The following is a 15,388-nucleotide window of genomic DNA, read 5'->3' on the forward strand; positions in this document are numbered from 1 at the left end:
GCTGTTTCATCCTTGTCCCCATCCCTGTCCCCTCCATCCCTGTCCCCCCCCCAGTCCCCACAGATGGGACACGCTTACAAAAATACCCTTTTTTTTATTTACAAGGCCCCCGACCCGTGTCTCCCACGGCAGCGACACCTCCCAGGCACTAACGGGCTCCCACGGGTGCTGCAAGGAAGGGGAGAGCTGTGAGGGGGGGATTAGGGTTGGCCCCAGCCCCGGGGGTGTCACACGTGTCACCCTGCACCCCCCCCTCCGTTGTCCCCCCACCCCTGCCGCTCACCTCCGCCTGTGGCCCGCGGGCTCCTCTCCCCCTTTGCCGGCAGCTCCTACAAAATGGAAGGCAGGCGTTAGCGACCCGGTGGGGGTCCTGGGGGGGAAACGGGGACGTGGGGTGGGGACACACACACACAGAAGCTGCTCTTACCTACAGCGTCCCTGCCCTGCGCTCTGCGGTGCTGCGAGGGGGGAGAACTTGGGGGGGGGAGGCCAACGCCAAGGGGATACCCCAGGGATAAAGGGGGGGCGGCTGAGTCTGAAATGGAGTGGGGGCGTGGGTGTGTACGGGGCCCATGAAGGGCGAAATGGGGCTGGGGGTGCGTGTGTGGGGACGGTGGGGGGGAAAGAGCCTGAGCTAGTCTGCCCTGGGTCGGAGTTGGAGGGGGACCAGGCTGCGCCCCGCAGCGGCCAACACCAGAGTGGTGTAGAGGTCAGAAATGTAAATATATATAAAAAAATAAAAATAATAATAAAAAAAAAAAAAAAAAAGACACATTTATTCAGCGTCATGTTGTGTTACAGTTAGCGATCGACAGCACGGGCGCGCAAATAAAACCGAGGCTTCCGGGAGGCCTCGTCGGAATGCTTCCACGGCACAGAAAACTAAAATAACCTGTTGTACAATTAGTCACAAACACAGTCCTGTTTCGCAAAGGAGACTTCTGTCTAACACACGTCTTCATGGAGCAGCCACCCCCCGCCACAGCTGTGAGTGGGCCGAGTTCACAACTGGTGTAACCTGCAGCTTCCCTGTCCCTTCTCTGGCTCGCCTCTCCCGCTAAGCTTTGTTTCCTGTTGAATAATACGGAATAAAGTTAATCTAAACGGCCCCGGTCCAGCTGCCGCTTTGAGGGGGCATTTGGCAGCTTTTTTTTTTTTTTTTTAAATGTGGTTTTATTTTCTTTAATTTATCTTTTAATTTCATAAACTGCTGTTGGAATGGCTCGCTTGCTTCGCGGCGGATGGGCTCACCTGGGTGTTAAAACCTCCTGCCGCCGCCGTAGCTGCCGCCGCCACTCGAGCTGCCGTAGCCGCCTGCAAGAGGAGGAGGGGGGGAATTTAGAGAAATGCTCTAGGGTTGGGAGGAGCAGCAGATTTGGGGGCTGCATCCAAATCCCCCCCCCCGCCAGGGACTCACCGCCGCCGTACGGCCCCGAGCTCCTGCCCCCGAAGTTGCCCCCCTTCATGGGGCCGAAATTGGACGACTGGTTGTTGTAACTGCCAAAGTCGTTGTAGTTCCCCCCGCCGCCAAAGTTGCTGCCTGGGGAGGGGGGGAGAAAAAAAGAGGGAGATGAGGTCAGTGTGGGGAAGAGGAAGGCACTCAGGGGGGTTTAATGGGGAGCCCAGAGGTACCCCGTGGCTGGGGGGGGCTTAATGGGGAGCCCAGAGGCACCCCGTGGCTGGGGGGGGCTTAATGGGGAGCCCAGAGGCCAGCAGGGTGTTTAACAGGGAGCCTGGAAGCACTTGGGTGCTTGTGGGGGGGTTAATGGGGAGCCTGGAGGCACCAGGTGGCCAGAGAAATGTTTAACTGGGAGCCCAGAGGCAAGGCGGGGTTAATGGGGAGCCTGAAGGCACCAGAGGAATTTGGAGGGGGGGTTAATGGGGAGCCCAGAAGCACCCCACAACTAGAGGGAAGTTTAACTGGGGGCCTGGAGCCACCCGAGGAACTGGGGGAGGGGTTAATGGGGAGCCTGGAGGCACCCCATGGCTGGGGTGTGGAATTTAACAGGGAGCCTGGAGGCACCCCATTGCCTTGGGGTGATTTAAGGGGGAGCCTGGGGGTTCCCCGTGGCTGGGGGGTGTCTAATGGGGAGACAGGAGGCCCCCCCCCCAGCCAAGAAGAGGATTTAAGAGAGCCCCGAGGCCAGGGGGCTGTTTAACAGAGAGCCCAGAGGCACCCCATGGCTTGGGGTGGTTTAATGGGGAGCCCGGAGGCATGCAGGGGCACGGGGAGGGTGCTTAATTGGGAGTCTGGAGGCACCCCACTGTCAGAATGGGGTTTAACGGGGGGCCCAGAGACCTGGAGAGGTTAACTGGGAGATGGAGGCACCCCACAGCCAAGAGGGGATTTAGGGGGCTGGAGGGGTCTCACCTGTGCCCGCTTCGGAAAGGCCATTCCGCACGGCAAGCGCGGGTCCCCGGGCGGGACGCCGTCCTCCGCTGCCGCCGCCGAAGCCCCCCCCGCCGTTATTATAGCCGTCATAGGTGCTGCTGCCGCCGTAGCCCCGGTTGCCGCCGGAATAGCCGGGGCCGCTGCCGCCGTAACCTGGGGGAGAGGAAGGAGGGCGCTGAGCTCCGAGGGCCGCCCCGGCGGGCGCGTGGGGGCCGGGCTCCGGGTTCGGCAGGGCGGTGGGCTGCGTCCGCTGTCTGGGCCGGGCCACGGGGCCGGCTGGCGTCCTCGGCGAGCGGCTGGGCGCGTTGGCCGCTGCCCGTCGGAGAAATCCCGCTCTGGCCTTACCGTCATTGCCAAATCCATTATAGCCGTCTCCGCCGCCGCCATAACCGCCACCGCGGCTGCCACCAAACCCACCTGAAAAGAACAAACCGTTGTGGTTCAATCCGTCCACGCGGGGCCGGGCGGTTTAGAGCTGCCGGAGAGAAAAGTTCGGGGTGCCGAAATCCCGGCGTGGAGGGAGGAGGAGCGGCGCTCTGGCCGGGCCGAGGGGGGCCGGGAGCCGGAGCGGTGGCAGCCGGAGCGGCGGCGGCGTTTGGGCTAGGTTTTGAGCTGCGTCTCGAGCCGGCGGCGTCCCTTGCGGCTGGCAGCCGGACGGGTCCCGCCGAACCACTTACCACGGCCGCCGAAGTTGCCGCCGCGACTGAAGTTGTCGTTACCGCCGAATCCGCCTCCGCGGCCGCCGCCAAAATTCCCGGAACCGCTGCGGCCTAGGAGAGGGGGCGGAGGGGGGGGACAGCCTTTAGGAACAGCACAGGCAGCGGGGTCTAGCGGCAGCTCGGGGCAGGGGGGGAGCTGGGGGCCGAGCCGTGTGCTCACCTCTCTGGCTGGCTGAGGCGCTGGCCATCTCCTGCTTCGAGAGGGCTTTCCTCACCTCGCAGTTGTGCCCGTTCACAGTGTGGTATTTCTGAACTGCGGGGAGGGAAGGGGGGGGAGATTTAGGGGAGGGGGACACAAAGCCGGGTGTCGCCCTCCCTTTCAGCACGCGCCAGACTTACTGACTATCTTGTCGACGGAGTCATGGTCGTCGAAGGTGACGAAGGCGAAGCCCCTCTTCTTGCCACTGCCGCGGTCCGTCATGATCTCGATGACTTCAATTTTGCCATATTGGCCAAAATAGTCCCTCAAGTGATGCTCCTCCGTGTCCTCCTTGATGCCGCCCACAAAGATCTTCTTGACTGTGAGGTGGGCTCCGGGCCGCTGGGAGTCCTACAGGAAAACAGTGGCATGGGTTTGGGGTCCGGGGAGCTCCCCATCTCCGCCCAAACCGGCCCTGGGCTCTGCCAGCCCCATCCAGTGGGGTCTGAGCCCCTCCCCGACCTCTCGGGCTTTACCTCTCTGGATACGGCCCTCTTTGGTTCAACAACTCTGCCGTCCACTTTGTGTGGCCGGGCGTTCATGGCGGCATCGACCTCTTCCACCGAGGAGTATGTGACGAAGCCGAAGCCTCGTGAACGTTTGGTGTTTGGGTCCCTCATCACCTGGAAGGACAGACACACATCAGACTGTGGCACGGAGCCCCCACAAACAGCAGCAGTCCCCCTCCCTTGGGACATGGCTCCTTTCCTTCAGCTCCTCCACCTCTTGCTCCTGCCTTTGCAGCTGATCTTCTCATTACCCACCCCGTTACACCTCGAACCCTGTCACTGTGGGTCACCGAGGGCTGATGCCTGTCACCCACCCCCCCCACAGTGGTGCTGGGGGCAGAGGGAAGGCCAGGGAGGAGGCGGGACCCACAGTGGGGGGTTGGAGGGTCTTACCACACAGTCGGTCAGGGTGCCCCATTGCTCGAAGTGGCTGCGGAGGCTCTCGTCTGTGGTTTCGAAGCTGAGGCCGCCAATGAAGAGCTTGCGGAGCTGCTCGGGCTCCTTCGGAGACTGCGAGGAGGCAGTGACACAAGGGTGAGGGGGGCTGGGCACCCCTGCCCCCCAGCTATAGAGATGCTCTGCCACCCCCAAACCTCCTACATGGGATCTCCTTGCATTCTCCCTGCTCCAGGGAGGCCCTGTCATCCCAAAATGCCCCCCCCCGGGACTGCCTCGCACCCCCACAACTCCAGGGAGGCCCTGTCCCCCCCGCCCCCCCTCAGTGAACGAATGCACTCCATCATATCTAGCTTCAGCCCCAAAAAGGGCCCATTATCCCCAAACCCTCTCTGTGGGGCCTCCTTGTACTCCTCCAGCCGCAGGGGGGCCTTTTCATACCCAGCCCCCCTGCCTGTGCCCCCCCCGTCCCCCTCCAGCGCTGTCCTCAGCCCTAGGGAGACCCTGCCACCCCCAACCCCTATCTATGGGCTTGCCCAGGCCCCTTGAGACCCCCAGTGCCAATCTGTGGAGCTGCACAGGCCCCAGGGAGACCCTGGGGACCTCAGCCTTCATTTACAGGGCCGACCAAGCCCTGGGAAGGCCCTGTGAGCTCCCAACCCCAATCTGTGAAGCTACCTGTTTCCCTCAAGAGACCCGAGACCCCCAACACCAATCTGTGGGGCCATCCAGGCCCCAAAGGGACCCTGAGCCCCGCCCCCCCCAGTGCCCATCTGTGTATCAGTACAGGCCCCTGAGGCCCCCCCAGCCTTAATCCGTGGGGCTACCCAGGCCCCAAGGAGGCCCTAAACCCTCCCAGCACTTATCTGTGGGGCTACCCAGTCCCCAAGGGACCCTTAGGCCCCATCTCTGCGGTCAACCAGGATTTAAAGGACCCCTGAGCCCCCTCACCCTTAATCCGTGGGGCTACCCAGGCCTCAAGGAGGCCCTAAACCCTCCCAGCTCTTATCTGTGGGGCTATCCAGCCCCCCAAGGGACCCCTGGGCCCAATCTCTGCGGTCAACCAGAGCCTAAAAGACCCCTGAGCCCCCCCCCAACACACACACACATTAGGGGCCACTCAGGCCCCTAGGCCCTCCCAGCCCTCATCTATGGGGCTACCCAGGCCTCTGAGCTCCCCCCCCCTCAGCCTCCATCCATGGGGTGACCGAGATCTCCATCGGGACCCCGTCTCCATCCCGCCCCCCCCCCCCCATCCCGGCCCCGGCCCGCCCTACGCCCTGCGCATGCGCGGAAGCGGCGCGGCCGCCATCGCCCACCCGAGCACAAAGGCGCGCACGTGGCCCCGCGCGCGGGGAGCCGCGGCGGGGAGGGGAGGGGGGGGGGAGAGGGAGCGAGAGAGCGAGAGCGGGCGCGCGCGAGGCTGCGCATGCGCCGCGGGGGCCCCCCGGCGCGCAGCGGGCTGCCGGCGCCTGCGCAGAAAGTGGCGGGCGGGCGACGCGCGCAAGCGCAGTACGGCGCGGCCCGCGCGGCGGCGAGCGGGGCGGCGGGGGCGGGGAGGCCGCGGCGGGCCGGGGGAGGCCGGCGGTGAGGCGGGGAAGGGCTGGGGGGGAGCGGCGGGGAGCTTACCTCGGACTTGGCCATGGCGGCGGCGCGGGGCTGGGCGGGCTGGTCGGCGGGCGGCTCAGCGCGCGATGCTCCCTCTGCGAGGCGCCGACACAGAAAGGGGCCGAGCGACGCGAGCGCCGCCGCCTCACTCCGCCGCCCCCGCCGTCCGCCCGCCCCCCGGCCGCTCCCATTGGGCGGCGCCGCCCGCGCCGCGCCCCCGCGCCGCCTCCCATTGGGCGGCGGGACAGAGCGGCGCGGTCTCATTGGCGGCGACTAGCCGCTCCGCCCGCGCCGCCGCCTCCGATTGGTCGCTGCCGGGGACCTCCCGCCTCCGCGCCTCACAGATTGGGCCAGGCGGCCGCGGCCCCGCCCTGCGCCGCTTTTCCCGCTCCGGCCCGGCGACTCCCCGGCGCTCCTCCGATTGGCTTCTTCTCCGGCGGTCCCGCCTCACGCCCCCCCTCTCATTGGCCAGCGCCGCAGCGCTCCCTTTCCCATTGGCGGGCGTGACCGTCGCTCAGCACTGCCCGGCGGCGGGCCCGGCGGAGGTCGGCGAGCTGCGGCGCGGCGGAGCGGCGGCAGCAGGACGCGGCGGTGCCGCGGAGGCGAGTCCCGGCGGCGGCGGCGGGGAGGGGCCGCCCGCCCGCCGGTGGCCAAGGTAGACCTGGCTCGGCGCATGCGCAACGCGGGGAGGGGATGGATGGGGGGGCGAGGGGGGCGGCCGGACGCATGCGCGGAGCTCGGCCGGCGGCGCCTGCGCGCTGCGGGCGGTTTTGGCGGGTGGAGCGCGGAGCGGCGGCAGCGGCTCGGAGGAGCGGGCAGACCGCGGCGGACGGGCCCGCGCCGGAGCCGCTCCCCGCCCAGGTAGCGGCGGGCGGGAGGTGGATGAATGGGGGGGCGGGCAGGGCGGGCCCCGGTGGCGGGATGGGCAGGCTCGCCGGCCAATGGTGGTGGCCAGGGAAGCGGTGGCCCGTTCGGCCAATGGCGGCGGCGGGAGGGCGGGACGGCGCGGGGAGTGACGGCCGGCTGGGCCAACGGCGGTGGGAGGGGGGCGGGGCGGGGCGGTGCCGAGCGGCGGCGCGCTCGGCCAATGCGAGGCGGGACGTGGCGGAGCCGCCGGCCAATGGGGAGAGGTGGCGCGCTGTTCGCCCCGCCCCCGCGGCTCGCTCATCCTGTGCAGCGCCGAGCACCGGGACCGGGCCGGGCCTCCGCCGCCCCCGGGACCGGCCTGGACCCCGCAGCTCGGGCCGGGAGAAGCTGGGACAAGCCAGTCCGGACTACACCGGCGCTTTTTGCCTCGAAACTGGCGCTTTTTGCCTCAAAACAGCACTTTTTGCCTCAAAACGGTGCTTTTCCTTTGTTTCTCCAGGACTCCCGCACGCAGCTTTAGGGATGGGATGCCCCGGGCCTTCCTTCCCATCCCTTTTACACCAAAACGAGCCCTTTTTACACCCCTAAACTGCTCTTTTTACTCCCAAATCCATGCCTTTTACACCCAAAACCTCCCTTTTTACACCCACACCCACCGCTGGTATTTCACACTGGTTTGGGCCTTCACTGCCTGGCCCCCTCAGGAAATGCCACCCGGGGCACGGGGACAGTGAGGAATTTCTTGGCTCCATCGGGGTTTTTTTTAGGGCTGAATTTTAAAAAAAGCCATTAAACCCCAAACTTGGAACACCCCCACACACATTTTGGCTGCGTGCCTTAAAACCTGGGTTTTTTAAAACCCCTGGGGTTTTAACTTTTGGGGCTTTGGTGTTAAGCAGCAAACTCGCCCCAAAACGATCAGGGGGAGCACAGGGATTTCCCTTCTTTTTTTCACCCCTTTTAAATTTGCTTTTAAAAAAGTGGTGAGATTTTTATTGCCATGTTATAAATTGGTGGAAAAACGGGCTTTTCCACCAAAGTATTTCCCTGTGCCTAAATCCCTGCTGTGTTTTAGGGAGTTTAACCCAAATTACACTTCCCTGTGCCTAAATCCCCACCGTTTTTAGGGGGTTTAACCCAAATTGCATTGCAAGGCACTGGCTCCTCTTCTTACAGATTTGGGGGGGGGCGATGGGTGGCAGGGAGGTCCCTGATAACCCTCCCCTGTCCCCATGTCCATCCATCGTCGTCCCCCCCCAGGATCCGTGGGCGCTGCGCTATGGGCAAGAGGAGCAAGCGGCCAGCCGACAGCTCGTCCTCGGGAGACGAGGAGGAGTATGTGGTGGAGAAGGTGCTGGACCGGCGCGTGGTGAAGGGCCAGGCCGAGTACCTGCTCAAGTGGAAAGGCTTCTCCGAGTAAGTACTGCCGGGGACGGGGGACGGTGATGATGACGATGATGGTGACGGTCATTTGGTGACAGGGAACACAATACTTGGGAGCCGGAGAAGAACCTGGATTGCCCAGAGTTGATCTCGGAGTTTATGAGAAAGTATAAGAAGATGAAGGAGGGTGACGGGAACAAACCACGCGAGAAGGTGGAGAGCGCCAAGAGGAAAGGAGGGCTGCCCGCCGGCGGGGAGGACGTCAAGGCCAAGAAGAAGAGGGAGGTGAGAGGGGGGCTCCCGCCATGGGGACAGGCACCCAGGGATGGGGACGGGACCCTGCCACCCCCACCACAGGGATGGGCACCCAGGGATGGGGACAGGCACCCAGTGTCCGCGTGATGGGGATGGGCACCCAGCATCCCCAGGATGGTGACAGGCACCCAGGGATGGGGACAGGCACCCAGCATCCCCAGGATGGGGATGGACATTCAGGGATGGGGACAGGACTGTGCCATCCCCACCATAGGGACAGGTACCCAGGAATGAGGACAGGCACCCAACGTTTCTGTGATGGGGACGGGCACCCAGCATCCCCACCATGGGGACAGGAACCCAGGGATGGGGACCAGCACCCAGGGATGGGGACAGGCACCCAACATTTCTGTGATAGGAACAGGCACTCAGCATCCCCATGATGGGGATGGGCACCCAACATCCCCACCATGGGGACGGCCACCCAACCATTGTTAACGGAATATGCACGCTGGCCACCATAACAGGGTCCGACCCTGGGATCCTGCTGGTTAATGCAAGGTCCAAGAGAAGGTTTCCAGTTCCTCTTCACTTAGTTCTCAGGTGTAAGCTCGAGCTGGGTGCCTCTGGAGAGGGACGCCTACCCCAGACTGTGCCCCCCCAATTACTCCATCACCTGATCCCCAAGTCCAGTCCCTTAATTCTGGACAGCGGTCTCTTGGTTTCTTATTTGTTTTCACTGTTGCTGTGCTGGCCACCTTCCGAAGTGACCTCACTCTCTTGGAATTGTTTCCTTGGTCCTTATCTCCTCGTCCCACTCCCATCTGCCAGATTTGGCCAGTTTTGTGTTTGCAGCGCTGGTTTTGTCAGCGAGTCGAGACTGGGTTGGCTCCTGCTGCCTCGGGCATCAGTCAGCTCCTTCAGCTAGTGCTGAGCGGGACTATTCAGAGAAGAACACACTTAATTGAATTTCTTCTGCCATGGGGACGGGCACCCAGCTGGAGACAAGCACGTGCCATCCCTACAACGGGGACAGGAACCCAACATCCCCGTGATGGGGACGGGCAGCCAGGGATGGGGACAGGAATCCGGGGATGGGGACAGGCACCTGCCATCCCCACCATGGGGACAGGTACCCAACATCCCCATGATGGGGATGGGCACCCAGGGATGGGGACGGGCACTCCGCATCCCCACCATGGGGACAGGAACCCAGGGATAGGGACAGTCACCCAACATCCCCATGATGGGGACAGGCACCCAGGGATGGGGACAGGCACCCAGCTGGAGACAAGCACCTGCCATCCCCATCGTGGGGACAGGAACCCAGGAATAGCGACAGTCACCCCATGTCCCCATGATCTGGACAGGCACCCAGGGATGGTATGAGTACCTGGCATCCCCACCATGGGGACAGGAACCCAAAGTCTCTGTGATGGGGACGGGAACCCAGGGACAGGGACAGGCACCCAATGTCCCCATGATGGGAATGGGCACCCAGGGATGGGGACAGGAACCCAGGGATAGAGACAGTCACCCAATGTCCCCATGATGGGGACAGGCACCCAGCATCCCTGTGATGGGGACGGGCACCCAGCCATGGGGACAAGCACCCAGGGATGGGGACAGTCATCTGCCATCTCACAATGGGGACAGTCACACAGCCATGGGGACAGGGACCCAGTGTCACCGCAATGGGGACGGATGCCCAGTGTCACCACAGTTGGGATGGGCACCCAGGGATGGGGATGGGTGCCCACTGCCACCATGAAGGGCCAGCACCACCCACTGGTACCAGCACGGAGAGGATGTCCCCAACCCTGTGACCTCCCAACTGCCACAAACCAGGGCTCTGTTGTCCCCCCCCCACACCAAGCGTACCCACACCACCACATCCCCCCCCCCGCCAAAAAAAACCTTTTTTTTCCCCCCCAATCTGCAGAGCAACGACATCGCCCGGGGCTTCGAGCGGGGGCTGGAGCCCGAGAAGATCATCGGTGCCACCGACTCCTGCGGGGACCTCATGTTCCTGATGAAGTGGTGAGGCTACCCTGTGTGTCCCTGGGATGGGATGGGGGGGTGGTGACCGCCACCTTCTGTACCCCCCCCCGACCCACCCCTTTTTTTTTTTTTTCGGTGTCCCCATACCTCCAGGAAGGACACAGACGAGGCCGACCTGGTGCTGGCGAAAGAGGCGAACCTCAAGTGTCCCCAAATTGTCATCGCCTTCTATGAGGAGCGGCTGACCTGGCACGCCTACCCCGAGGACACGGACAGCAAAGAGCGCGAGACCCCCAGGAGCTAAGGCGGCCCCCCCATACCCCCCCTGCCCCTGTACATAGCCCCCCCCCCCCCCATCATCTCGTGTGTTGTCGTCCCGCCCCCCCCATGTCCCCAGGGATCACCTTGCCCCTCCCCGCAGCCCCCCTGGGGACAGGGGAGGGGACAGTCATGCCCTTGGGGGGGGGGGGGGATGGATGCAATGCTTCCTCTCCTCCCCCCCCACCGCTGCCCTCCTCTTTGGGGGTGTCTGAAGGGCGGGGCATGCCCCCCCCCCACCCTGCATCCCCCTTCCCCCCCCCAGACAAGGGGGTGGGGCAGGTTTGGGGGGGGCTCAGCCCTGTTTTTTTGCTGTTTTTTCTAAGATTGGTGTTTTTAGCCGGGGCCACCCCCCCCAGGGTGTCCCTGTGTCCTGTCCCCCCCCCCCCCCAGTCATGTGTGTGTCCCCCCCTCGTATTTGCTTCCAATAAACGGTCACTTTTCAGGAGCCGCTGCTTTGTCTGGGGGGGTAGAATGACCGGGGACCTCCCCTCCAGTATGACCCAGTTCACCCCCAGTACTGGCTCAGGCTGGGACCCCCAAATTCAGGAGGACCCAGGAGTGCCGCCTCCCCCCCCCCCAGGAAACGGGGCGGGGCATCTTGGCCCCGCCCCCTCCTCGGCTGGGCCTCTGGCGCCACCTGGTGGGCGCGAGGCGGCGCTGCAGCCCGGACAGCGGCGGGGGGGGACCGAGCCGGGACACCGGGAATGGAGGGGGGGGGACGACACGGACACGACACCGGGGGTGGGACAGGGACACACACACAGCCCCCATCGGTCGGTGACTGGGAGCCTGGAGGTGGCGGCGGCGGCGGGGGGTAGGGGACACCCCGGGGACACGGCGGCGGGGGGGACACTGGGGGTCCCGGAGACCCGCTTCCCCCCCCCCCGCCCCGGGCGATACCAACCCCCCCCCCCCGGCGCGGCGCCGGCCGTCCCCGCCAGGGGTCGCCCTTGTGCCGCCGAAGCCGGCGCGGCGCCGCCCCCCCACTGGGGAGGGGCGGAGCCAGGAGGGGGCGTGGCTTGATGAGACCACGCCCCTCTCACCTCCCTGGCTGCGCACCCCGGCCCTGTGGGGTCACGACCCCCGGGTCCCACCCGTGTCCGTGTCCCCCGCCATGTTGCCCACGCGTGTTCACGACCCCGTCGTGAGGGGCGGGGAGGGGAGGAAATCTCGCCGCAAGGCACGATGGGAAACTCCGCGCGCCGCCCCGTGATGCAGCGCGGCCCCGCGCAGACAAAGGGCCCGGCCCCGCCCCTTCCCCCCCGCGCGGGGCACGCCGGGAAGGCGGCGGAGCGGGGGGGGGGGGGGGGCGCGGCCCGCCGGACTCCAGCTCCCGGCAGGCGCTGCGCGCGGGGTCGGAGGGGCGGGGCCGGGTTAGGGGTCAAAGGGCGGGGCGGGCCGGCAGCGCGGCCGCTGGGCCCCGGCGCGGCGCACACAGGTAGGCCTCGGGGGGGGGGGGGGGCGTGATGTTTATATGACGTCGCGTGACGTCGTTAGGGGACTTCTGGGACCTGTGGGAGGAGGGGAGTGATGGTGGGGAGGGGACAGGACCGAGGCCGGGCTTGTGGGGCAGGGAGGGGCCCCTGGGGGCGGCAGGTCTGGGGTAGGCCTGGGGCTGTGGGGGGGCTGTTGGGGGATCCTGGGGTCCTGAGGGGCAAGACTGCGCTGTGGGGCGGTTAAGGGTTCGGGGGGGGGGCAGGACAGGGTTAGGGGGGCAGTTAGGGGGCCTTGGGGGCACAGGGCTGTGGTAGAGGGGCAGTTAGGGTGCACTGAGGGGGCCATTGGGGGGCTCAGGGGGGGCAGGGTTGCTTTCTGGAGCAGTTGGGGGCCCTGGGGGTATAGGGCTAGGATAAGGGGGGCCCTGGGGGGTGCAGGGCTGCTATGTGGGGTAGCTGGGGGCCCTGGGATTGCAGGGGAGAGGGGGGGGGCGCACTGGGGCTCTTCCTTCCCCGTTTCAGAGCTGGAGGGGGCACAGGCTGCCCGCTGACCTCCACTCCAGGCACAATGCCTCCCTCGAAGGGCTGCCCTGTCACCCCCCGGGGCTGTCCCATCACCCATCTCCCCTCCACAGGCACCAGGCGATGGCAGCATGGAGGAGAGTGCGGCTGAGACTGTGGGGACGGCGGCAGAGCCGGTGACAGGGACGGTGCCGGTGGCAGAAGAGGAGGAGGAGGAGGATGACAACGACGACGACCTGGCAGGGCGGTTCCTGCGGCTGGAGCGGGAGCAGAGCGCGCTGCTGCAGGCGCTGCCGCCCTTTGGGGACCCCGTCAGCCACGTCTACCACCCCCTCGACTATGCCTGGGAGCCCCACTGCGACTTCGTGCGCCGCTACTGCCGCACCCCCAAACGCGTCCTCTTCCTCGGCATGAACCCCGGCCCCTTCGGCATGGCCCAGACCGGGGTGCGGCACCCGGGGGGACCCCGGTGGGGAGGGAAACTGAGGCACGGGCAAGGCTGGGACTGGGCCAGGGGTGTTTATAGGGTGGCTGTGCCCAGGGGACAGGGTGTGTGTGTGTGCACCCCATATGTTCCCACAGAGCCAAAAAGGGAGGGGAAGCTGAGGCATGGGGGTGCTTGTGGGGTGCCTGGGGGATGCCAAGCACTGTCCCCATCCATCCCTATGCAGTCCCACATGAGGGAAACTGAGGCACAGAGGCAGCTGGCTCAACTCCAGGGCCGTTTCAGCATGGCCATTCCCCAGGGCACCCCCCAAGCTCCCCCTTCCAACTCCCGGGGAGGGGTAAGCGCAGCCAGGGAGGGGGGCTGATCACAAGCTTCCCCCTGACCTCCCTCCCCATCTCACAGGTTCCCTTCGGAGAAGTCTGGCACGTGCGGGAGTGGCTGCGGGTCGTCGGGGGGGTGAAGAAGCCGCCCTCGGAGCACCCCAAGCGCCCGGTGCTGGGCCTGACCTGCCGACGGGCAGAGGTGAGCGGCGCCCGCTTTTGGGGGCTGGTACGGACCCTCTGCCCCGACCCCCACCTCTTCTTCCGTCACTGCTTCGTCCACAACCACTGTCCTGTCCTCTTCCTCGCCTCCAGCGGTCGGAACTTGCCCCCCACTGAGCTGCCCCCAGCCCAACGTGACCTGTTGATGGGGCTTTGCGACCGGGCGCTGACGCGAACCGTGGGGCTGCTGGGCGTGGGGCTGGTGGTGGGCGTGGGGCGTTACGCCGAACGGCGGGCACGGCGCGCTTTGGCAGCCGCCGGCCTGACTGTTCGCGTCGAGGGGTTACCCCATCCCTCGCCCCGAAATCCCCGTGCCAACCGGGGGTGGGAGGAGCTGGCCAAGGCACGACTGGGAGAACTGGGAGTGCTGGAGTTGTTGGAGGAGAAGGGGGGCACGGCGGCAGGGAGGTGAGGCGGAGGGTTTCAGAGGGGGGGAGGTGGATCTGTGCCTCAGTTTCTCCTGTGGAGGGCAAGGCTGGGCTTTGGGGAGGAGTGGGTAATGGGTCCGTGCCTCAGTTTCCCCAGTTGGAAGCTGGTTTGGGGGACCTTCAGGAGGTGGAGGACGGATCCCTGCCTCAGTTTTCCCCCCACAGGACCAAGCTCGGGGTCTCATTTTGAGGAAGAGGATGGGTCTGCGCCTCAGTTTCCCCACTGAGAGCAAAGCGGGGTCCCATTGCACAGGGATGGGGGAGAGATCCATCCCCGGCCCTGCCTCATGCCTCAGTTTCCCCTTGCTGTGGGGCAGACCCCACCCCAAGGGCTAATTCTGCTGCCAGCAGCCTCCAGTCTCCCCAGTTTAACACTAAATGGGCTCTCAGGAAAGGTGAGGTGCCGCATCCCATGGGGGGTGCCGGCTGTGACCCTGCTCCATGCCTCAGTTTCCCCTGTGAGGCACCTGGGAGCCCCGGGCTTCATCCCCACCAAGCTGTGGGGCTCTTCACCCTTTTATTTCCCCTAAAATCTCCCTTTTGGGGGTTTTGGGGTTTTTTTTAAGCTATTTAACCCAAGGGGTCAGTGGCCCTGCTCACTCTTGGCAGGGAAAACTGAGACCCGGGTGCGTCCCCCAGGCTGGGGTGACAGGGGGTGGGGACACGGGGCGCGAAGGGGCCCCCAGGGTGGTCTGTCGCCTGTCCCTGTGCCTCAGTTTCCCCTGCCGGCAATAAACACTGTGTCCTGCGGGGCCGTGGCCTCCGCCTCGTCCTTGGGGTGACATCCCCTGTGGGTGGGCGGGGGGGTCATCTGCCCCTGGGTAGGGGGGGGTTCCCTGCTACGGTCATCTGGCCCCAAGGCACTCATGAATTTGGGGGAGCAGGTGGGGTTATAACCAGATTTGGGGGTGCGGGGTGGGGGTACACCTTGGTTTGGGGGTGTAAGCAGATGTGGGGGTGTAGGGTGGGGGATACACCTGGATTTGGGGGTGCAGGCGGGGGTAAAACCAGATTTGGGGGTGGGGGTACACCCCAGTTTGGGGGTGCAGGGAGGGGAGTACACCTTGGTTTGGAGGTGTAATGATATGGGGGTGCAGCTGGGACATACACCTGGATTTGGGGGCGCAGGGTGGGGGGTTTGACTGGATTTGGGCATGCAGGATGGGGGTACACCCTGGTTTGGGGGTGCAGGGTGGGGGTACACCCTGGTGGTTTGGGGGTGCAGGGTGGGGGTATAACCCCTCCTGATCTTCAAAGACTGAGTTAACCCACATAGGGCATTTTAGGGGGGGGCTCCCTGGGCTCACTCCAGACACCCCCAGATGCCCCCCTAAAGCTGACAGAGGACCCAGGTATCCGGGG

At 65.2% G+C, this 15,388-nt stretch overlaps 3 protein-coding genes across 9 annotated transcripts; 2 read left to right on the forward strand and 1 right to left on the reverse strand.

Moving 5' to 3' along the window:
* Nucleotides 1–74: 74 nt before the first annotated feature.
* On the reverse strand, nt 75–6,102 carry HNRNPA1 (heterogeneous nuclear ribonucleoprotein A1). Of its 7 annotated transcripts, none has more exons than XR_012653346.1 (11): nt 5,845–6,102; nt 4,213–4,329; nt 3,787–3,933; nt 3,451–3,661; nt 3,272–3,364; nt 3,070–3,192; nt 2,372–2,809; nt 1,418–1,540; nt 1,252–1,314; nt 284–329; nt 75–168 (listed from the first exon to the last, which is right to left on the reverse strand). XR_012653346.1 is itself a non-coding variant. In XM_075049536.1 (11 exons), the coding sequence occupies exons 1-10, from the start codon at nt 6,085–6,087 to the stop codon at nt 1,259–1,261; spliced, it is 1,329 nt and encodes a 442-aa protein (XP_074905637.1). In that variant the 5' UTR covers nt 6,088–6,102; the 3' UTR covers nt 756–1,071; nt 1,252–1,258. The 7 variants fall into 7 exon arrangements, 6 of the variants coding, with proteins under 6 accessions (XP_074905637.1, XP_074905636.1, XP_074905639.1 ...); XM_075049536.1 differs by lacking the exons at nt 75–168; nt 284–329 and adding an exon at nt 756–1,071 and having other exon boundaries at nt 2,372–2,545; nt 2,738–2,809; nt 3,070–3,162; XM_075049535.1 differs by lacking the exons at nt 75–168; nt 284–329 and adding an exon at nt 756–1,071 and having other exon boundaries at nt 2,372–2,545; nt 2,738–2,809.
* A 234-nt stretch (nt 6,103–6,336) lies between these two features.
* Nucleotides 6,337–11,092, forward strand: CBX5 (chromobox 5). The gene is made up of 5 exons (XM_075049539.1): nt 6,337–6,478; nt 7,951–8,106; nt 8,172–8,358; nt 10,271–10,368; nt 10,483–11,092. The coding sequence occupies exons 2-5, from the start codon at nt 7,970–7,972 to the stop codon at nt 10,631–10,633; spliced, it is 573 nt and encodes a 190-aa protein (XP_074905640.1). The 5' UTR covers nt 6,337–6,478; nt 7,951–7,969; the 3' UTR covers nt 10,634–11,092.
* Nucleotides 11,093–12,019: 927 nt separating this feature from the next.
* SMUG1 (single-strand-selective monofunctional uracil-DNA glycosylase 1) lies at nt 12,020–14,776 on the forward strand. The gene is made up of 3 exons (XM_075049542.1): nt 12,020–12,088; nt 12,722–13,054; nt 13,459–14,776. The coding sequence occupies exons 2-3, from the start codon at nt 12,740–12,742 to the stop codon at nt 14,008–14,010; spliced, it is 867 nt and encodes a 288-aa protein (XP_074905643.1). The 5' UTR covers nt 12,020–12,088; nt 12,722–12,739; the 3' UTR covers nt 14,011–14,776.
* The last annotated feature ends 612 nt before the right edge of the window (nt 14,777–15,388 follow it).

Source organism: Buteo buteo, chromosome 17 (genome assembly GCF_964188355.1).
Source record: "Buteo buteo chromosome 17, bButBut1.hap1.1, whole genome shotgun sequence".
NCBI lineage: Eukaryota > Metazoa > Chordata > Aves > Accipitriformes > Accipitridae > Buteo > Buteo buteo.

Coding starts and splice junctions, on each gene's coding strand:
- SMUG1 (XM_075049542.1), top strand. CDS start 12,740: ATGGAGGAGAGTGCGGCTGAGACTGTGGGGACGGCGGCAGAGCCGGTG. Junction 13,055..13,458: donor TCGGCATGGCCCAGACCGGG/GTGCGGCACCCG, acceptor CCCATCTCACAG/GTTCCCTTCGGAGAAGTCTG.
- HNRNPA1 (XM_075049533.1), bottom strand. CDS start 6,087: ATGAGACCGCGCCGCTCTGTCCCGCCGCCCAATGGGAGGCGGCGCGGG. Junction 3,662..3,786: donor AGAGGGCCGTATCCAGAGAG/GTAAAGCCCGAG, acceptor GTTTTCCTGTAG/GACTCCCAGCGGCCCGGAGC. Junction 3,193..3,271: donor CGCCTCAGCCAGCCAGAGAG/GTGAGCACACGG, acceptor CTGTTCCTAAAG/GCTGTCCCCCCCCTCCGCCC.
- CBX5 (XM_075049539.1), top strand. CDS start 7,970: ATGGGCAAGAGGAGCAAGCGGCCAGCCGACAGCTCGTCCTCGGGAGAC. Junction 8,107..8,171: donor AAGTGGAAAGGCTTCTCCGA/GTAAGTACTGCC, acceptor ATTTGGTGACAG/GGAACACAATACTTGGGAGC. Junction 10,369..10,482: donor CTCATGTTCCTGATGAAGTG/GTGAGGCTACCC, acceptor CCATACCTCCAG/GAAGGACACAGACGAGGCCG.